General features: G+C 50.2%; 1 protein-coding gene across 1 annotated transcript in view; it reads left to right on the top strand.

Moving 5' to 3' along the window:
• The first annotated feature begins 14,641 nt into the window (after positions 1-14,641).
• NALF2 (NALCN channel auxiliary factor 2) overlaps positions 14,642-16,585 on the top strand; it is a 28,260-nt gene continuing 26,316 nt past the window's right edge. Inside the window, exon 1 of the mRNA XM_043897193.1 lies at positions 14,642-15,664. Coding sequence (XP_043753128.1) covers positions 14,792-15,664 — 873 coding nt within the window. The 5' untranslated portion in view covers positions 14,642-14,791. The remainder of the gene's footprint in view (positions 15,665-16,585) is intronic.

Raw genomic sequence — 16,585 nt, 5'->3', positions numbered from 1 at the left:
AGCAGTACTCTCTCTGAGAGCAATGGGACACTTCTCTGAGGTCCATGGAAGAGCCTACATCATTTGCATCAGATAAAGAGTCTGTTTCCTCTTCCATTCATGCCCTAATGTCCAAAGGTGTGCAAAGCCCAGAGGGCGAGAGGTGGGCCAGCTGGGTTCTGGATCATGTTTGACCTATCAGAGCTACCTGGCAAAGAAAGATAGAAGCTAAGTCATGACACCTAAGTTAACTTCAAGGCATACTTAGGATGCCTTTGAGAATACTTGTGATAGACTTTGAGACAGATGCTTGGGGATCTTAAGGGGCTTCATGCTGATAATTTTGAGACTGAGCATGCTTTGAGAGGAATTATAACCTTCCCAGTGTCTTGAACACCCTCTTTCTCCATTCACTTTCCATATCCCTAGAAGAGCTCTGACAGAGGAAGTCTGGGTATAGGCCAAAGTGATGGTCTGAGACTTACCAGTCTCAGGACTCGACCAGGTTGTGTCTTTCTCCTGCCCCGACTGAGAGCCATGTTCTTGGCAGCACTGCAGAGAGGGTTGAGAAAGCCACAAGGAGCTAGAGAAAGCAGCCAGCAGTTTGGAGATCTGACAGCCTTATTTCACAAGTCATCTCAGGTGAGGAAAAGTAACCTCAGTTACCATGGGGGGGCAGCAGAGGCCAAATTACAGAGCCCTTAGCCTAGACTCAGAACTCCTGGGTTAGAATCTGTTTGTGCCTGAGCATGGAGCCATGCCGGGGCAGCTCAATCCTGGGCAGCATCACTCCCTGAAGCCCAGTTCATATGGAACCCAATGTAGAGGATGGAGTCAGCCCAAAGAGCAACCAGCGAAGTTAGAGAAGATGAAACGCTCCAGGACAGTGGGGCAGCCTCAGGGACTGAAAATACCGCAAAAGAGAAGTCCAAAGCATGGTAAAGGAGGAAGGCAGTTATTTGCAAATAATTTAATTCAGTCCTTACTATGTCTGTGGGGCTTCCCAGGTGGCACAGAGGTAAAGAATTCACATGCCAATGCAAGAAATGCAAGAGACATGGATTCGATCCCTGGGTCGGGAAGATTCCCTGGAGAAGGAAATGGCAACCCACTCCAGTATTCTTGCCTGGTGAATTCCATGGACAGAGGAGCCTGGTGGGCTATAGTCCATAGGGTTGCAAAGAGTCAGACACAACTGAGCACACATGCAACTTACTACGTCTGTGCACAGAAATCTCTCCCTCCCTAACTGACTCTCACATAGAAACTTTCTCCAACTTTTGATATTCTAGGCTGAGCTGTGTAAGCCTAGAACTTCTGATCAGCTGCTTCAACTTCTCCCCCAGATCATCCTAGCAATGACTTTTATTCCATGTCATTGCTGGGAAACCATGCTGGTTTCTCTGGCCTGGAAAAGCCACCTTCTTACTTTTAAGGTCCATAAATTTAAGGTACCCAGATATTGTAAGAAGGCAATGCAGGGACTCTTCCTAGAGTTTCACCTTCCCCTTGGGTAGACCAAAAGAGTGAATAATCAGTGATTTCTTGGGGAAGAAGGTGAGTCTGGTAACCAGTTCTAGCTTAATTCATTACTAAACTCAGAAGACACTGGCCATCCACATCCTGCAAATGAGCTGAAAGCCAGAAGCACTCCTAAAAAATAGGTCCTTATTGGGAGAGTCCAAAACCAAGCTCAGAGTTCAGAATAGGAAAAGAGAGAGTGCTAACTGACATATCAGAGCCCCAAAGGGGTTCAAAAGACCATGGAGCTGATAGAATAAACAGGCTCAGATTTTAGACCAACCCATGAAGGTGCTGAGCTTCCCTGAGGGATACCTTGCAGAAGGAAGCCTCTCCCATGCTTTTCCTCCTAAGCTCCCAAACCATGTGTGAACTTCATACCAACTCCAAGAGATCCACTAGCTTCCTTCCTGAAGACCTAGGGATTCAGTCTCCTTTCCTTTTCTGTCTTTTTTTTTAAAATATTATTATTTATATGGCTGTGTCAGGTCTCAGCTGTAGCACACAGGATCTTTGTTGCAGCATGCGGGATCCTTCGCTGTGTTACACGGGCTTCTCTCGTTATGGCACACAGGCCTAATTGCTCCGCAGTATGCGGGAACCTAGTTCCCCGAACAGGGATCGAACACATATCCCCTCCATTGGAAGGGGAAGAATCCCAACCACTGGAACCACCAGGTAAGTCCCTCTTTTCCTGGCTTACCACCAAGGCAATACAGAGCAGAAGCAACACATTGCACATACTAGGTTTGGTGAAGTATTACAGTGGAATGAATATGAACTGGTGAAGTTTCCATCTTCCAAAGTTCCCAGATTGAGGAGACTGAGATTGAAGAGGTTGTGCTCTATCTCCTGACTCCCTTCTGAGATGCCCACTAGAAGGTCTGTGAGGCTTTCTCCCTCTGCATTATTTATCCTGAGGGTGGGAATTACTTCCCCCAACACCCCTTCACACACATTTCTCCCACTCATACCTGAGCAGCAAGGGCATGGAGGCTCCCTTTCTCTGGATCTCAGAGGATGTTTATCCTGAGGGGCATGAAGAAAAGCACCCAGCCCACAAGCATTTTCTCTTAGCCAAGAACCAGACTTAATAACTTGCTAGTGTCTCAAGCAACAGAATAAAGACGCCATGAGAGACAAGAAGGAAATACCTACCTTGTGCTATAGGGGCTTCTCAGGTGGCACAGTGGTAAAGAATCCGCCTGCCAATGCAGGAGACACAGGAGACACGGGTTTGATCCCTGGGTCAGGACCATCCCCTGGAGAAGAGAATGGCAACCCACTCCAGTATTCTTGACTGGAAAATCCCATGGACAGAGGAGCCTGGCGGGCTACAGTCCATGGGGCCGCAAAAGGGCAGACATGACTGAGCATGCATGCACCTGGTGCTTCAAGGAACAGTTCAGGGTGGACTCATACATACTGAGGGCCATATAGCAGACACTTCAGAGCCATCATGACATTTTATCTGCACAAAAGCCTTATGAAGTAGCTATTTTTTCCCATTTTGCTGATAAGGAAACATAGGCTCTGATGGCTTGTGCTGGGCTGGGAGGCAAAACCAGGCCAGGTCTGCCTGACTCCAAAGTCTGTACTGGTTTTACTACAATGTGCTGCTTCCCAAAGATGGTGGGAGCCATAGACTAGAGCTCACAAGGTCAGCTGAAAGAGGCAACTTTTAAATCACTGTGCATGCATGAGTGCTAAGTCGCTTTAGTCATGTTCAGCTCTTTGTGACACTATGGACTGTAGCCCACCAGGCTCCCCTGTCCATGGGATTCTCCAGGCAAGATACTGGAGTGGGTTGTCATTCCTTCCTCCAGGGGATCGTCCCAACCCAGGGATTGAACCCACGTGGCTTAAGTCTCCTGCATTTGCAGGTGGGTTCTTTACCACTAGTGCCACCTAGGAAGGCTTAAATTACCATGCCATACCCCAAAACTAAGGAGGAGAATCACAGACCCTCCAGGGGACAGGACAGCTACAGAGCCAAAGTGCAGCATATGCCAGGATGTGGACCCCAGTCAGAATCAGTGCAAGAGCAGGTTGTGGGAGGGACTGGGGAAAAAGCTCAAGTCTAGGAAATCCAGGCCTTCCTTCCTTCAAGGTCCCAGATCATAGATTGAGCAGCATCCAAGGTAATTTGGACTCTAGGGCTCAGCCCAGCTCTGTTGCATTACAATCTCCACTCAGTTCCCTTCTATATTCATCTCTGCTGGTGTCAGAAGATGAAACAGGCAGTGACTTGGTATTGAGTTGTGGAGGATGGAGGCCTACATTTCACCACACAACACACAAAACTACAGAAGGAGACTTTCTGGCAATCGACACTGGATCCCAGACTGGGAGCCTTTTGACCAAGGCCTTGCCCAACCTAGGGGGCTGGTTCCAGAGAAGACCTAAAGGGCAGTGCTGGACAGGCCCCATCTGCCCAATGCCAACTGGAAAATCTACTTGTCTCTATAGATAGGTCCTTTGTTAACCCATAAGAAAGTACTCAGTGAATATAGAAACCAGTTCCCTCATTATGCACTGAAAAGAGCATGGGAAAGAGGCTGTGGTTGCCTCCCAACTCTGGTCTATTAAATCTCCCTTACCTTTAGGGCCCTAGGTCTCACTCTGATCTTACCACTGTCACTCCTTTGGCAAAACAGAATATGGAGTCTCTCAGACTAGAGCAATGACAACCTTGAGAAGGAGGGTATGCAGGAGGGAAGCTCTCACTCCCAGGACCTCCACAGTGGGCCCCATGGTAGGGTTCTGCCTCTTTCTCATTGAACCTGCTGCCATATACACAGCTTCAGAGATATGACACTCTCTTTTTAACACTCTGGCCTAAGAGGGCTACAAAACCAATCTTTGGGTTTTCCTAGGCACAGCAGAGGCAGCATTTACATGAAGAGCTTCCTAAAGCATCCAGGGGGAAGCACAGGACAATGACAGAAACCCAAACAGCCCAGCTTCCACAGCAACATCTCTGAGCCAACTATGGCTAACTCTTCTCTGGGACTCACACTCTGTCTGTACTACATTCAAGCTCCAAAGGATCAGAGGCCAGGCTCCTTCCCTCTCTGCCCCTGGCCCATGTTCACAGGGTAGACCACTCACCTCCAACTTCAGCGAGGAAGCATTTGAGGGCTAAATTCCCTCCCAGCCAATACCACAGAAACCTGATTCCCAGAGACTTTCTAGAGGCCTCCTCCTCAGTCCTGGTTCCCTGTCTGACAAATACATTTCTTTCTCAGGTGATCCTCAGGACTATGATAGATATCATTTATTAGTCCACAGTTCAGGTGAGAACCAGTCCCCTACACTGAGAGGCATGGCTTTGACCCCCATGGTTTTACAATAGTTCAATCTTACAAGACCCTTAATATCTGAATACCAAAAGTAGCCCACATACAGTAAAACAGATGGCACCTCAATTCTCTGTACTGTGAAATGTGGGGACATATATCCAGCCCACAACAATGACCTTTATTAAGAACTCTTTGGAAATAGCTAGGGCAGTGTACTTCTAACCTTACTAGGAGGAACATGAGGAAATAGCTTTAAATTTAAGCAGGAAAGATGAAAATTGGAAGCAAGGTTGTCAGTGAATGACATAACTGAGAGAGCCCTGGAGGTTAAAGAATCTCTAACCACCCCCTAAAGCAATCCTCAATGTAAAAAAAATGTTGGTCTTCCCAAATATGGACTAGGAAAGATCTCAAGGAAGAGATCCTAGGTTTGGTCTTGGATGTGTTGAACTTGAGTTGCATTTTAATCATCTCAGTAGATATATAAAAATGGGATACATACCATAATCATCGATGAGATTTCCTAGAGAAAGAGAAAGAAGATAATGCAGATTTGAGGAACTCCAACATTTAAAAGTCAGTTAGAGGAAAATGAGCTCCCAAAGGAAACCAATGAGGCATTCTCAGGTAGGAGAGGTAGGAGAAAAACAAAGAAAAGAGGCTAATGGGAGAAAGTATCTCAACAAAGAGGAAGCAATCAATAACATCAAATGCCACTGAGATGTTAAGGAAGATAATGACTGAAAGAACTCTTTGAATTTAATGGCATGAAGATCATTGGTGACCTGAGTGAAAACACTTTCAGGGTGGTGGGGAGGAAGCATATTTGGAGTAAGCCAAAAGTTAATGTAGACAACTCTTTTGAGTTTATTTTGGCAGGGGAGAATAATGACTGATAACTTCAGAAGAGTGTGGAGTTGAGGGGACATTATTTTTAAGACAGGAAAAATTTACCTGCTACTGAGAAGGGTCCATTTGAGAAAAAAAGATTGAAACAATAGACTAGAAAAGAGACTGTTGATAGTGTGAAAAGGAGGGCAGGAAAAGGCTACAAATAGCAGTGGAAGGAATGGGCTTCTGAGAAGAACAGCCACCTCCTCCACTGTTACAGGAGGAAAAGTCCGACAGAGATGTTGATTAGGTAATGTGGGAAGTGGAGGCTCTGCCTAGTGCATCAATCTTTTGATAAAGTAAATGATATTATCTCTCATAGTCACCTGCTATGGTAGAGAGAGAGTAGACACAAGGATTGGAGGTTTAAGAAAAGAGTGGAGAAGATTTGAAATAGTCATTCTGGAGTGTTACAGGTACTAAAACAATTGAGTACCTAGTAAGATTATGAAATAGTATTGATGGCTCGATTGAGATTGCTGGTTTCTAGTAGAGTAGACCCAATTTGTGACAATAGAGGTAGGTGGCTCAGGTGGAGTGGAAGAGATGATGATGTTTAGGAAGCAGGAGGTCCAAGTGATGGCTGAATCATCAACAAGGATAGTGAAGTTCCTTAGGATCATGACAAGATTTGCAGTGGGGAGAAAGCCAGTGAAACAAAAACCAAAGTCTTCACTGAGAAAGAGGATGTATTCATTTCCTAGGGCTGCTCCAACAAATTACCACAAAATGATTTGCCTAAAACAGAAATTTATTCTCTCACAGTTCTGGAGGCCAGAAGTCCTAAATCAAGGTGTTGGAAGGGTCAATTCCTTCTAGCACCCCTGAGGGATTATCTATCCCATGCATTTCTCCTAGTTTCTGGTGATGGTCAACAATCCTTGGCATCCTTTGACTTGACCTATAGATATCACTTCAATATCTGACTCTGTTATCACATTCCCATCTTCCCTCTGTGCCTGTCACTGTGTTCAAATTTCCCTTGTCTAATAAGGACACCAATCAGGGACCCACCCTAATTTAGTACGACCTTCTCTTAACTTGATTACATTTATAAAGGCTCTATTTCCAAATAAGATCACCTTCACAGGTAACAGGGGTTAGGACTTCAACCCACTATGGAGGATACGTACATGACACCAATGAAAAGGAGCGAGTGATATATCAACATGATGTGAGTCTCAAACAAGCTACAGTTTTTGCAAGAGGGAGGAAAGCTAATGGGCTGGAAGTAGTAGTGGGGAACAAGGAAGGTATCTATCCCACCTCCTGACCCTAAGATACTGGACAAGACACCAAGCAGCCTTCACATAAGAAAGCAGCAGGGGAAACAGAGCCTTCTGGGTAGAACTAGGTTTCTAGGTTTCTAGGTAAAAGAGGTTGAGACTGCTGATTAGGGAGCAGCTGGTCAAGAGGGCTCTAGTGGAAGACTCAAGAAAGTGAAGAAAAACTGGAAGAATGGATTGGATAGTAGTACCACCACTACTCTGATAGTAATGTGAAATTCAATGGGAGGGTAGAGGTGAGGCTTACACTTTGGGAATGAACTGATGACATCAGGAAATATGGATCAGGGTGGATTTACTCCTAATGTCTATAAGGAGTTATCAGACTCTGGGCCTGGTGGCCAGAAAATCAGGTCTCTTGGCCTGGGTTGGTGGTAGCTGCAGGAGCTGCAGGCCCCAGGGTAGAGGTGGCTGACCATCTCTACCATTGTGGGCTACAGTGGAAGAATCTACGGTGAGGTCACTCTGTCAATTTTCTAGAATTGAGGTTGGATTCCTCACACTAGAAATTGGAAGCAAGAGGGAAAGCCCAAGATGGGCTAAGATATGGACATTTACTTCTCTTGGTTTCAACTGAGAAGCTATCAAAGTATCTAAGAGGAATCCCCTGAGTTGGAGGTCTTAAAATGGTGCCCTATATCTGTCTGCACCATCTATGCCAACTTACTCACCACAGCTGAACAATCAAGCAAGCTGCAAATGGTCTCTGGTATTCAAATCTCAGAAATTACCCAGAATTACCAGCCCTTTTCAAAGAGGAGGTAAGGTGAGCATGAATTTTTATGTTCAACTTCTACCTCAGCCACTTTCTAACTGGGTAATCTTAGGCAAATGACTTAAGGTGTCTGTCATCATCTGGAAAATGGAGACAATAACAATTCCTATCTCACAGAATTGCTGTCATAGAGGATTAGTTCAGTTCAGTTCAGTTGCTCAGTCGTGTCCGACTCTTTGCAACCCCATGAACCTCAGCACTCCAGGCCTCCCTGTCCATCACCAACTCCCGGAGTTCACCCAAACCCATGTCCATCGAGTCAGTGATGCCATCTAACCACCTCATCCTCTGTCATCCCCTTCTCCTCCTGCCTTCAATCTTTCCCAGCATCAGGGTCTTTTCAAATGAGTCAGCTCTTTGCATCAGGTGGCCAAAGTATTGGAGTTTCAGCTTCAACATCAGTCCTTCCAATGAACACCCAGGACTGATCTCCTTTAGGATGGACTGGTTGGATCTCCTTGCAGTCCAAGGGACTCAAGAGTCTTCTCCAACACCACAGTTCAAAAGCATCAATTCTTCAGCGCTCAGCTTTCTTTATAGTCCAACTCTCACATCCACACATGACTGCTGGAAAAACCATAGCCTTGACTAGTCTTGACTAGACTTGACCTTTACTGGCTTAATATATGTAAATGCTTAGACTGGTACCTAGGACATAAAACAAGTACTGTATAAATGTTTGTTTTTATTGTTATTGATTCTCTCTCCCACTTAATCTCTTGATACTACCCTGGTTGCTATAACATCCCTAGCTCTGAACCCTAACTTTAAAAATTACATCTGAGCCTTCCCCCTGGGTCTATTTACCTCTAGACAAATAACCCCAGGTCTTTCAAATGTTCCTCATATAATGTGGCTGTTGGTGCACCAGTCTAGTGACTTGCCTTTGGACACTCTGCACTTTGTCATGTATCCTTATTTAAAGGGGATGTCCAGGATGGAGCACAGTGCTCTGGGTGGGATGTGACAAGTGTAGAGAAGGGCAGAACCGTCTTTTCTCTTGTTCTGGTTCTACACTTCTATTAATACAGCCTAAAATCTAAGTACCTCTTTTGGCAGCATCATCACTTTGTTGGCTCGCACTGACTTTACAATCAAATCAAGGTCTTTTTCACACGTGCTATGGTTAAACCAGGCAGGTCTCTTCTATCCTATGCTAGAAGAACAAACCAGCTGTAGTTGCTGTGAGGAATTTAAGTCCAACAGTCAAAGCCCAGTATCTGCAGAATTTACTAAAAAAGGAAAGGTGGTCCAGGCAAGCAGTTGGTGGTTGGGGTTCATGACAGATGCTTCCAGTTGCCTACTTAGTATGGATTTCTCTTTCCTGATCATTTACAGTATCCCAACTTTGCTTGGAGCAGCAATGTGCCCAACTAAAAGTATTGGATTTCCCAGCTTCCTCTGTAGCTAGGAGTGTCCATGTGACATAATTCTAGTCAAAGAGATGTAGGTAGAGATCACTGGGTAGAGTGCTCCATTCTGGATTAAAAAAGTAAAGCCTCTCTAGAAGCTCCATTGTCCTTAGCCATCTTGCCCTGTGAATGTTTCCCTTTCTTTCTGTCTATACTATAAACAGGAGGTCCAGAGCGACAGCAGCTGTCTTGTCACTCTGAGACAAAAAGCAAGTAGATGAAAGCTGACCCTAAGGGTGGTGGAGATAATAAGCCAGGGTCTGGATGGCATTTCTGAACTTCCCTTCCATCCCTGGGCCATGTACTCAGGGAAATTTTGTTGCATAAGACAAAGAAACCTATCTATTTAAGCTACTGTTATAGAGTTGTCTATGTCTAGCCTAAAGCACACCTAACTGACTTAGGGTTATAGTATAGGAAAATTGGGGATCCAAATGGAAGGTAAACATGACTAGAGGCATTTAGACATTTATAAATACAAGTGGGCAGCAGGATCAAAGGAATCTATCAGTAAGCCATCAGCCACTGTGTTAGGGCTTGGGGTTAGGACTCTCTCCCTAGATGGTGAACTAAAAGAGCATGACTGGGCCTAGGCCTTAACATGAAACTGGTGATCAGGTTGCAAGACTCAGACATAGAACATGAGACAGAAGGCCAGGGATCAGAACTGAACAATAAGATAACTTCAGTGGAAACTTGAGATCAGACTCAGACCTGTGGCAAAGGGACTACTTGTTCCTGAGTTCCAGTGCACAGAGTGGAGTTAACTTCAACCCTTCCTGTCTTAGGACAGGTATAGCCTGCAGGTGGGAGGGAAATTAGTCCAACTATGGAGGAAGGAAGGGGACAGAAAATGGGATCAGGCAACACCTGACAAGCTTTAGCTCAAGTTGTGCTTTAAGCCATCCTGGCAGTCTTCCTATGCGTTCTTCGATTCACCTTTAATTATGGGCTCTCGTTTTCATCTTTTGCCCATGCCCTTTTAAGATCTGAGCTTAACAAAAATGTCCCTGTGTCACCACATTAGTCTATTTAAATGGATCCCACTTCTATTTCTGCCTAATTGTCAGAATTTCACTATGGGGAAAACCCTTTCCCTCTTCCTTCTACTCCAACTTGTCTTCTCCGCTGTCCAGATCGAAGGCACTCTATCACTCTTCTTGGGCTCCCCTCAGAAGTGATCCACCTTTATCCTCTGGCTTTAGACTCTGCTGACCTGGGAGCGGGTATAGAGAATGGGCTGGAAAGGAGGCTGGCCAGGGCCCACAAGCTCTGGGGAGCAGCAGCCACCCCCCGGCCCCCCACCCCACCCACAAGGCTGTTCTGTTCCAGGGGTCTGATTAGAGGCCAATGCCTTCCCTTCCCTATCCCAATTTCTTGTGTCATATACAGCAGGATAATTCCCTCTGACCACAGATGTGCTACCACTTCTTTGTGTGCACTGGGTACTGTGTGGATAAGTTATTGCTACATTGCATTCCTGTGATAAATGGACCTTTGTGAGACACTTTTCATCCTGTCTGTGCTGGACAGAAGGGAGGAAGTCTTGCCTGAGTGATTTCTCACAGAAAGCTCCAGAGGTGCTCAGAGCTGATAGCCTAGGCCTGGCAAGTTGCTCTTTCACTGGCACTCAAGAATGTCAATCATTGTGGTCCTGCCAATCATCTGTGAACTGGGTATCTGAAAGCCATTAGCCTTCTTTTTAAAACAGAACACTGAACCCTCCAAGGACTAAACAAAGAATGGCTCTGGAAAGATAGTTCCTAGGTGGGCAGAGGCAATTGTGCCCATGTCACTAACTCAGACCCTTTAGTTTCATCCTCCTCCTTCAAGCCCTGTCTCTACTTGATTCCTTATATCCAGGCCAGTCCCAGGTTCGTTCAATTCTACGCCTGTCATTTCCCTCCCAGGTGCATTTCTTATCTCTACTCCTGCTGCTGCTGGCCTTGTTCAGCCTCAATACCTCTTACCTGGACTATTAACCAGTCTCATAATTGGTTTCCTTGCCTTGAGTCCTCCTGACCCACCCCCTGCCCCACCCAACCCAGCTCCATCCTACAGCCAAATCAATCTAAAAATGAAAATCTGATTGTGTCACCTCCTGCTGAAAACCTTTCAACCTCTCCCATGGTGCTTAGTACCCTTGGGATAAAGTCCAAACTACTTAGCATGGCACCCAGGGCCCTTCATGATTTGGTTCCTGCCAAATTTTCAGCCTCATTTTTGGCATTGCTCCCATTTCACACCTAGTCACAATGAACTACTTTGCAGGTTTCTGAGCACGCCATTCTTGGCTTTGCTCCTAGGCCTTTACACATGACATTCCCTCTGCCTGGGACATCCTTCACATCCTTCTCTCCTATCTGTCTAGCCAACTCTTACTCATTTCTTAAGACTTGGATTAAACTCCCTCAGCCCAAGACACGTATTTTAGTGCTGTCTGTGTCTCTGATGCCTAGTACAGTGTCTGGAATATAACAGATCCTCAGTAGATGTTTGCTGAGTAAATAAATTCATTTACTCAGCGACCCCATGGACTGTAGCCCACCAGGCTCCTCTGTCCATGGTGATTCTCTAGGCAAGAATACTAGAGTGGATTGCCATGCCCTCCTCCAGGGGATCTTCCCAACCTAGGGATCAAACCCAGGTCTCCTGCATTGCAAGTGGATTCTTTACCATCTGAGCCACCAGGGAAGCCCAATAAATGAATGAATGCTCCCCAACTCAGTTGGCTGTGTGCAAAATCATCTCTGACAGATGCTGGCAGAGTTGATCAGTCCCTCCCTCTAAGGAGGGAGCCCTCTCTCTGTCTCTTGCATATTATCCTTATTATACTGGGTTGCAATTCTTTCTCTAAAATTCTGCCTCCCTAATTCAACTGTGAGCATCTCAAGGGCAGAGCCATGTTTGATCCACCTCAGGCTTCTACCTAGTCTGCAGCATAATGCTTGAAGTATAATGAATAAGCCTCCCAAACACCTGACAGTTTTGTCCCTTGTCTCATATTCCTTTACTCTCTTCCCCACAAATTCTCACCACTAATACAGCCAAATTGTCACACTTGTAGCTTCACAACCATACAAAACTCCTCCTCATCCCTGAGACTTTTCACCTGCATCCTCTTATTTAATATGCCCTTCCCTCCCACCCACTCAAATTCTGCTACTTCTTTAAGAACCGGCTCAAATTTTCCCTCCTCCAGAAATCTTTCATGCATCTGTCCCAGCCCACCTCTGAGTAACGCTAATGATGCCCACCCATCTCATTCAGCCCTGGGCATCCCCTCATGTTACTCACGGGAAAACCAAAACTCAGAGAGAGAAAGAGGACTCTCTCAAGGGCACAATGCATGTGCAGTGGTAGAGCTATTACCTGAACCCAAGTCTCCAGTCCACGAGTCCTCCCAATAACCAAAATACATGTCTTATCTATACTTTCCTCATGAAGACTACAATTTCCTTGAATGTAAGACTATCTTCCACCCATTTATCTTTCCAGGACTTAACTGGAGTCTTGAAGGCTCTAGAGCCAGACTGCCTGGGTTTCTCTCTTGGTTTCATTGGTTACTAGCCGTGTGACTTTAGACAATCTAACCACTCTAAACCTCAGCTTCCTCATATATAAACGAAGATAAGACCAATGCCTATGTAATCAGACTGTTGTGAATATTAAATGAAATAATGAATATAAAGTGCCTAGCACTCAATGCCTATACACTCAATGAAGGCTATACACATTGAGTGCCTATACACTCAATGAAGGCTACTACTTTCTTAATTGTTGGTATTCTTAATACTAACAAATCCTTGCTGGCAGTGGTTGATCAAAAATTGCAGGTGGGAGTTACTGGGGTAGGAGGCAATGAGAAAAGGAAGCAAACAACCAGCTCAGTCTGAGATTTGGTGGAATCCAAACAAGGTTAGTGGCGCGGCAGGACGTTTGTACGTCTGAGTTCCTAGTGCCATGTGACTGTGAGGGCCCCAAGCACATGGTTCCATCCTGGCGGCGTAGCTTCCCTAACTCTCGCTCAGCTATTCTCAGCAGTCTGTAGGGGGAGCCAGGAAGCTAGGACAGGGAGAGGTTGCTGGAAATCTTACTAAGGGCAGACACCCCATCGCTACTACCCACTGTCTTGCCCCTCCAGGACGCTCTCCAAGCTCTGTCCTCTGCGGTAGCTTAGCCGGGAGCTGTCCTTCAGCACCAGAGGCCGCGTTGGCCTCAGGCAGGACAGTAAGGGCGACAGCGGAGTTAGGGACAAGGGACTGGTCCGATCCGCAGCCGGCTCCAGCGTCGCCTAGTCACGGGAACGGGGGCGGCGACCCAGGGTGGCAAAGAGACGCTACGGAGGTGCCTCCTGCTTTCTGCCTCTAACAATCACCCTCAGAAGTCCCCTAGCCCTCGGGGGGTAGTGAGCGGCCGCTACGGGGACGAAGGCGGGCGCCCGGGTCTGCGGGGGAGGGGGAGCGCCGGGGCCTGGGACTCAGCGTGCGGCGTGTGCACGCGGAGAGCGGGCGGATGAACGGAGGCGCTGAAGTGAATGGAGTTGGGGGTGGACTGGAAACATCCCCAAACAGCACAGGCTGCGGCCGGCTGGGGGGTGGCGGGCGGGGCGGGGGGGGGGCGTAAGTCCTGAGGCGCAGGCGCAGTCGGGGCCCCAGTCCCGCTCCCTCCTCCTCTTCGTGGCTCTTTCTCCGCCCCACTCCCCCCCAAACACACTCGCACACGGGCTCTCAAGGTGTTCTCCGCACAGCGGAAGATGGCGACAGACTGAGGGGGCATGGCTAGCGGGAGCCACGGGGCCGTGCCGCTCGGCGGCCGCCACAGCGGTCCGAACGCGAGGCGGAAGCTAGAGGCGCACTAAGTAAAGCCCCGCGTCGGCGTCCGGCGCCTGTGGCGCCGCGGAGAGCTAGGTGGCCCGCCCGAGCCGGAACTCCGGAAACGACGGGCGCTGAGCCGGAGCGGAGCTGGCCCGGGAACGGCCCCGGCGAACAGCCAGAGCGCGAGCGAAGCCCGAAGGGCTGGGCAGCGGGCCGGCCGGCGGGCCCAGGAGGGCGCAAGCGAGGCAGGGAGCGGTGCGGAGCGGGCAGCCGGCCGGCGGGCGGGCGGGTGGACGGGCGGGCGGGAGCGGAGCGGTGCGGGGCGAGCAAGCTGAGCGGAGCGCGGCGACCGGGCCCGCACGGCGGCGCTGAGGGGCGCAGAGCTGCGCCGAGCCGAGACGGCCGGAGCGGAGTGCTAGCCGGGCGGCCGCCGGCGCGGAGTGGAGTGGCGCTGAGCTCGGGGCAGCTGAGGGGCCCGACACTATGAGGAGTGCGGCGCTGCCGCCTCAGCCGCCACCGCCCCAGTGCCCCGCACCGCCCCGCGCCGGGACGCTGGGCAGTGCCTAGCGGGCCGGGCGGCCGCGCCCGGGCGGCGAGCGAGGGAGCGCGGGACGGGCGCGAGGACGGCGCGAGAGCGCCCCGCCACTCCGGCCTGAGCGGGGCCCCGGGCCGGCCTGCCTCGCCATGCAGCCCCCGAGGTAGAGCCTGGACGGCGCCGGGGAGCGCGGAGCGGCGCGCAGCCGCCCGCCCGAGACGGCCGTCCGGCCTCGCGCCCGCCTGCTCCCTCCAGCCCGGACCCCCCTGAAATATGTTCAGGGGCGCTTGGATGTGGCCCGGAAAAGACGCCGCCGCGCTGACTATCTGCTGCTGCTGCTGCTGCTGGGCTCCCAGGCCGAGCGACAAACCTTGCGCCGACTCCGAGCGGGCGCAGCGATGGCGACTGTCCCTGGCGTCCCTGCTCTTCTTCACCGTGCTGCTCGCTGACCATCTGTGGCTGTGCGCGGGGGCCCGGCCCCGAGCCAGGGAGCTGAGCAGCGCCATGCGGCCGCCCTGGGGGGCCGGCCGGGAGCGGCAGCCGGTGCCTCCTCGCGCGGTGCTGCCCCTGCCGCCGCCGCCGCCGCCTCCCGGCCAGCCCAGCGCGCCCCCGGGCACCTGCGGCCCGGGATACAGCAACCTGACCAAAGCCGCCGCCGCCGCCGCCGCCGGTCCCGGGCCGGACTGCGGCGGCGTCCCAGAACCCACGGGGCTGGACGCAGCTTGCACCAAATTGCAATCTTTGCAGAGACTTTTCGAACCGACTACCCCAGCGCCCCCTCTGCGGCCCCCCGACTCCCCTTCCCGTGCCCCGGCCGAGTTCCCCACCGCCAAAAAAAACTTGCTCAAAGGCCACTTTCGGAACTTCACTCTTTCCTTTTGCGACACCTACACGGTCTGGGACTTGCTGCTGGGCATGGACCGCCCCGACAGCCTGGACTGCAGCCTGGACAACCTGCTGGGGGACCTGCTGGCCGTGGTGGCTAGCCCGGGCTCCGGGGCCTGGGAGGTGTGTAGCAACTGTATCGAGGCGTACCAGCGGCTCGACCGACATGCTCAGGAAAAATATGACGAGTTCGACCTCGTGCTGCATAAATACTTACAGGCAGAAGAGTATTCAATCCGGTCCTGCACGAAAGGCTGTAAGGTAGGGACTGGCGTCCGCGGCCACAACGGCTACCGCTTTGGCGGCGGGAACGGTGGCGGTGGAACCGGGAGAAAAAAGGTTTCCCCCTGTACCCACCCGACCGCCTCCCATCACCCCCACCGTTGTCAGTGGGCCACGGGTAGTGCTGCTGTGGGACCCTCCGCGGAGAAGGGGCCTCAGGGATTTAGGTCAGGTAACCACCTGGCCAACTTCAATTGATTCTGGGTTTGGGCACCATCGGACAAGGGCTTTCTTGCATCCCGCCCCCTGCATGAGGCGGGAAGGGTTGTGGGGGGGGGGGGGCAAGTCAGCAAAGGGGTGGAAAGAGGGCTCTGGTTCCCCCAGCCCCCATCCTTAGCCAGCGGTGCCCCTTTCCTTTCCTGGACTGGAATGGAAAGTCCTGGGACTGGCTGCTACAAGGGGAAGGCCAAAGGTGAGGGGAAGAATATTTGCCATCTAACCCTCACTCTTCAGCCCCTGCCAGTGGGTGAGGGGAGGGGCGCTTGGTCGTGGGACACAGCACACTGCTGACCTTATATGACCTGAGGTGGCTGGTCAGAGCCTAGGCAAGTGGAGCCCCGGGGTGCCTGTTTTCTCCCAAGAAAGGAAGCTGCTAGCTCCTCTCCCCCGACAAGAGAAGGAGCTGGGAACGGAGCACAACAGCTTGTGAGAGGATCACTGGAGGCTGGTGCATTACAAGTCTCAGGTGTCTTCCCAGCACACTGGGGTGGCAGTGGAAGAAAAGCCGGCTTTCTAGCTGTTGGGGACAGGCATCCAGAGGAGAGGTGAGGCTGCTGCAGAATGCACCCGCCTGGGGCAGAGCTGAGTGTTGAGAAACTTCTTGACCCTGAGCAGGGTCGTTCTGGACAGTCAGTGTGTGAGGGCTGTAAACATTTGGGACATGGTGCCACTCCTTTGTTT

The sequence above is a fragment of the Cervus elaphus genome, chromosome X (genome assembly GCF_910594005.1).
Source record: "Cervus elaphus chromosome X, mCerEla1.1, whole genome shotgun sequence".
Lineage (NCBI taxonomy): Eukaryota > Metazoa > Chordata > Mammalia > Artiodactyla > Cervidae > Cervus > Cervus elaphus.
Note: the sequence above shows the minus strand (reverse complement) of the source record. Positions and strands in the feature narration are given on the sequence as shown.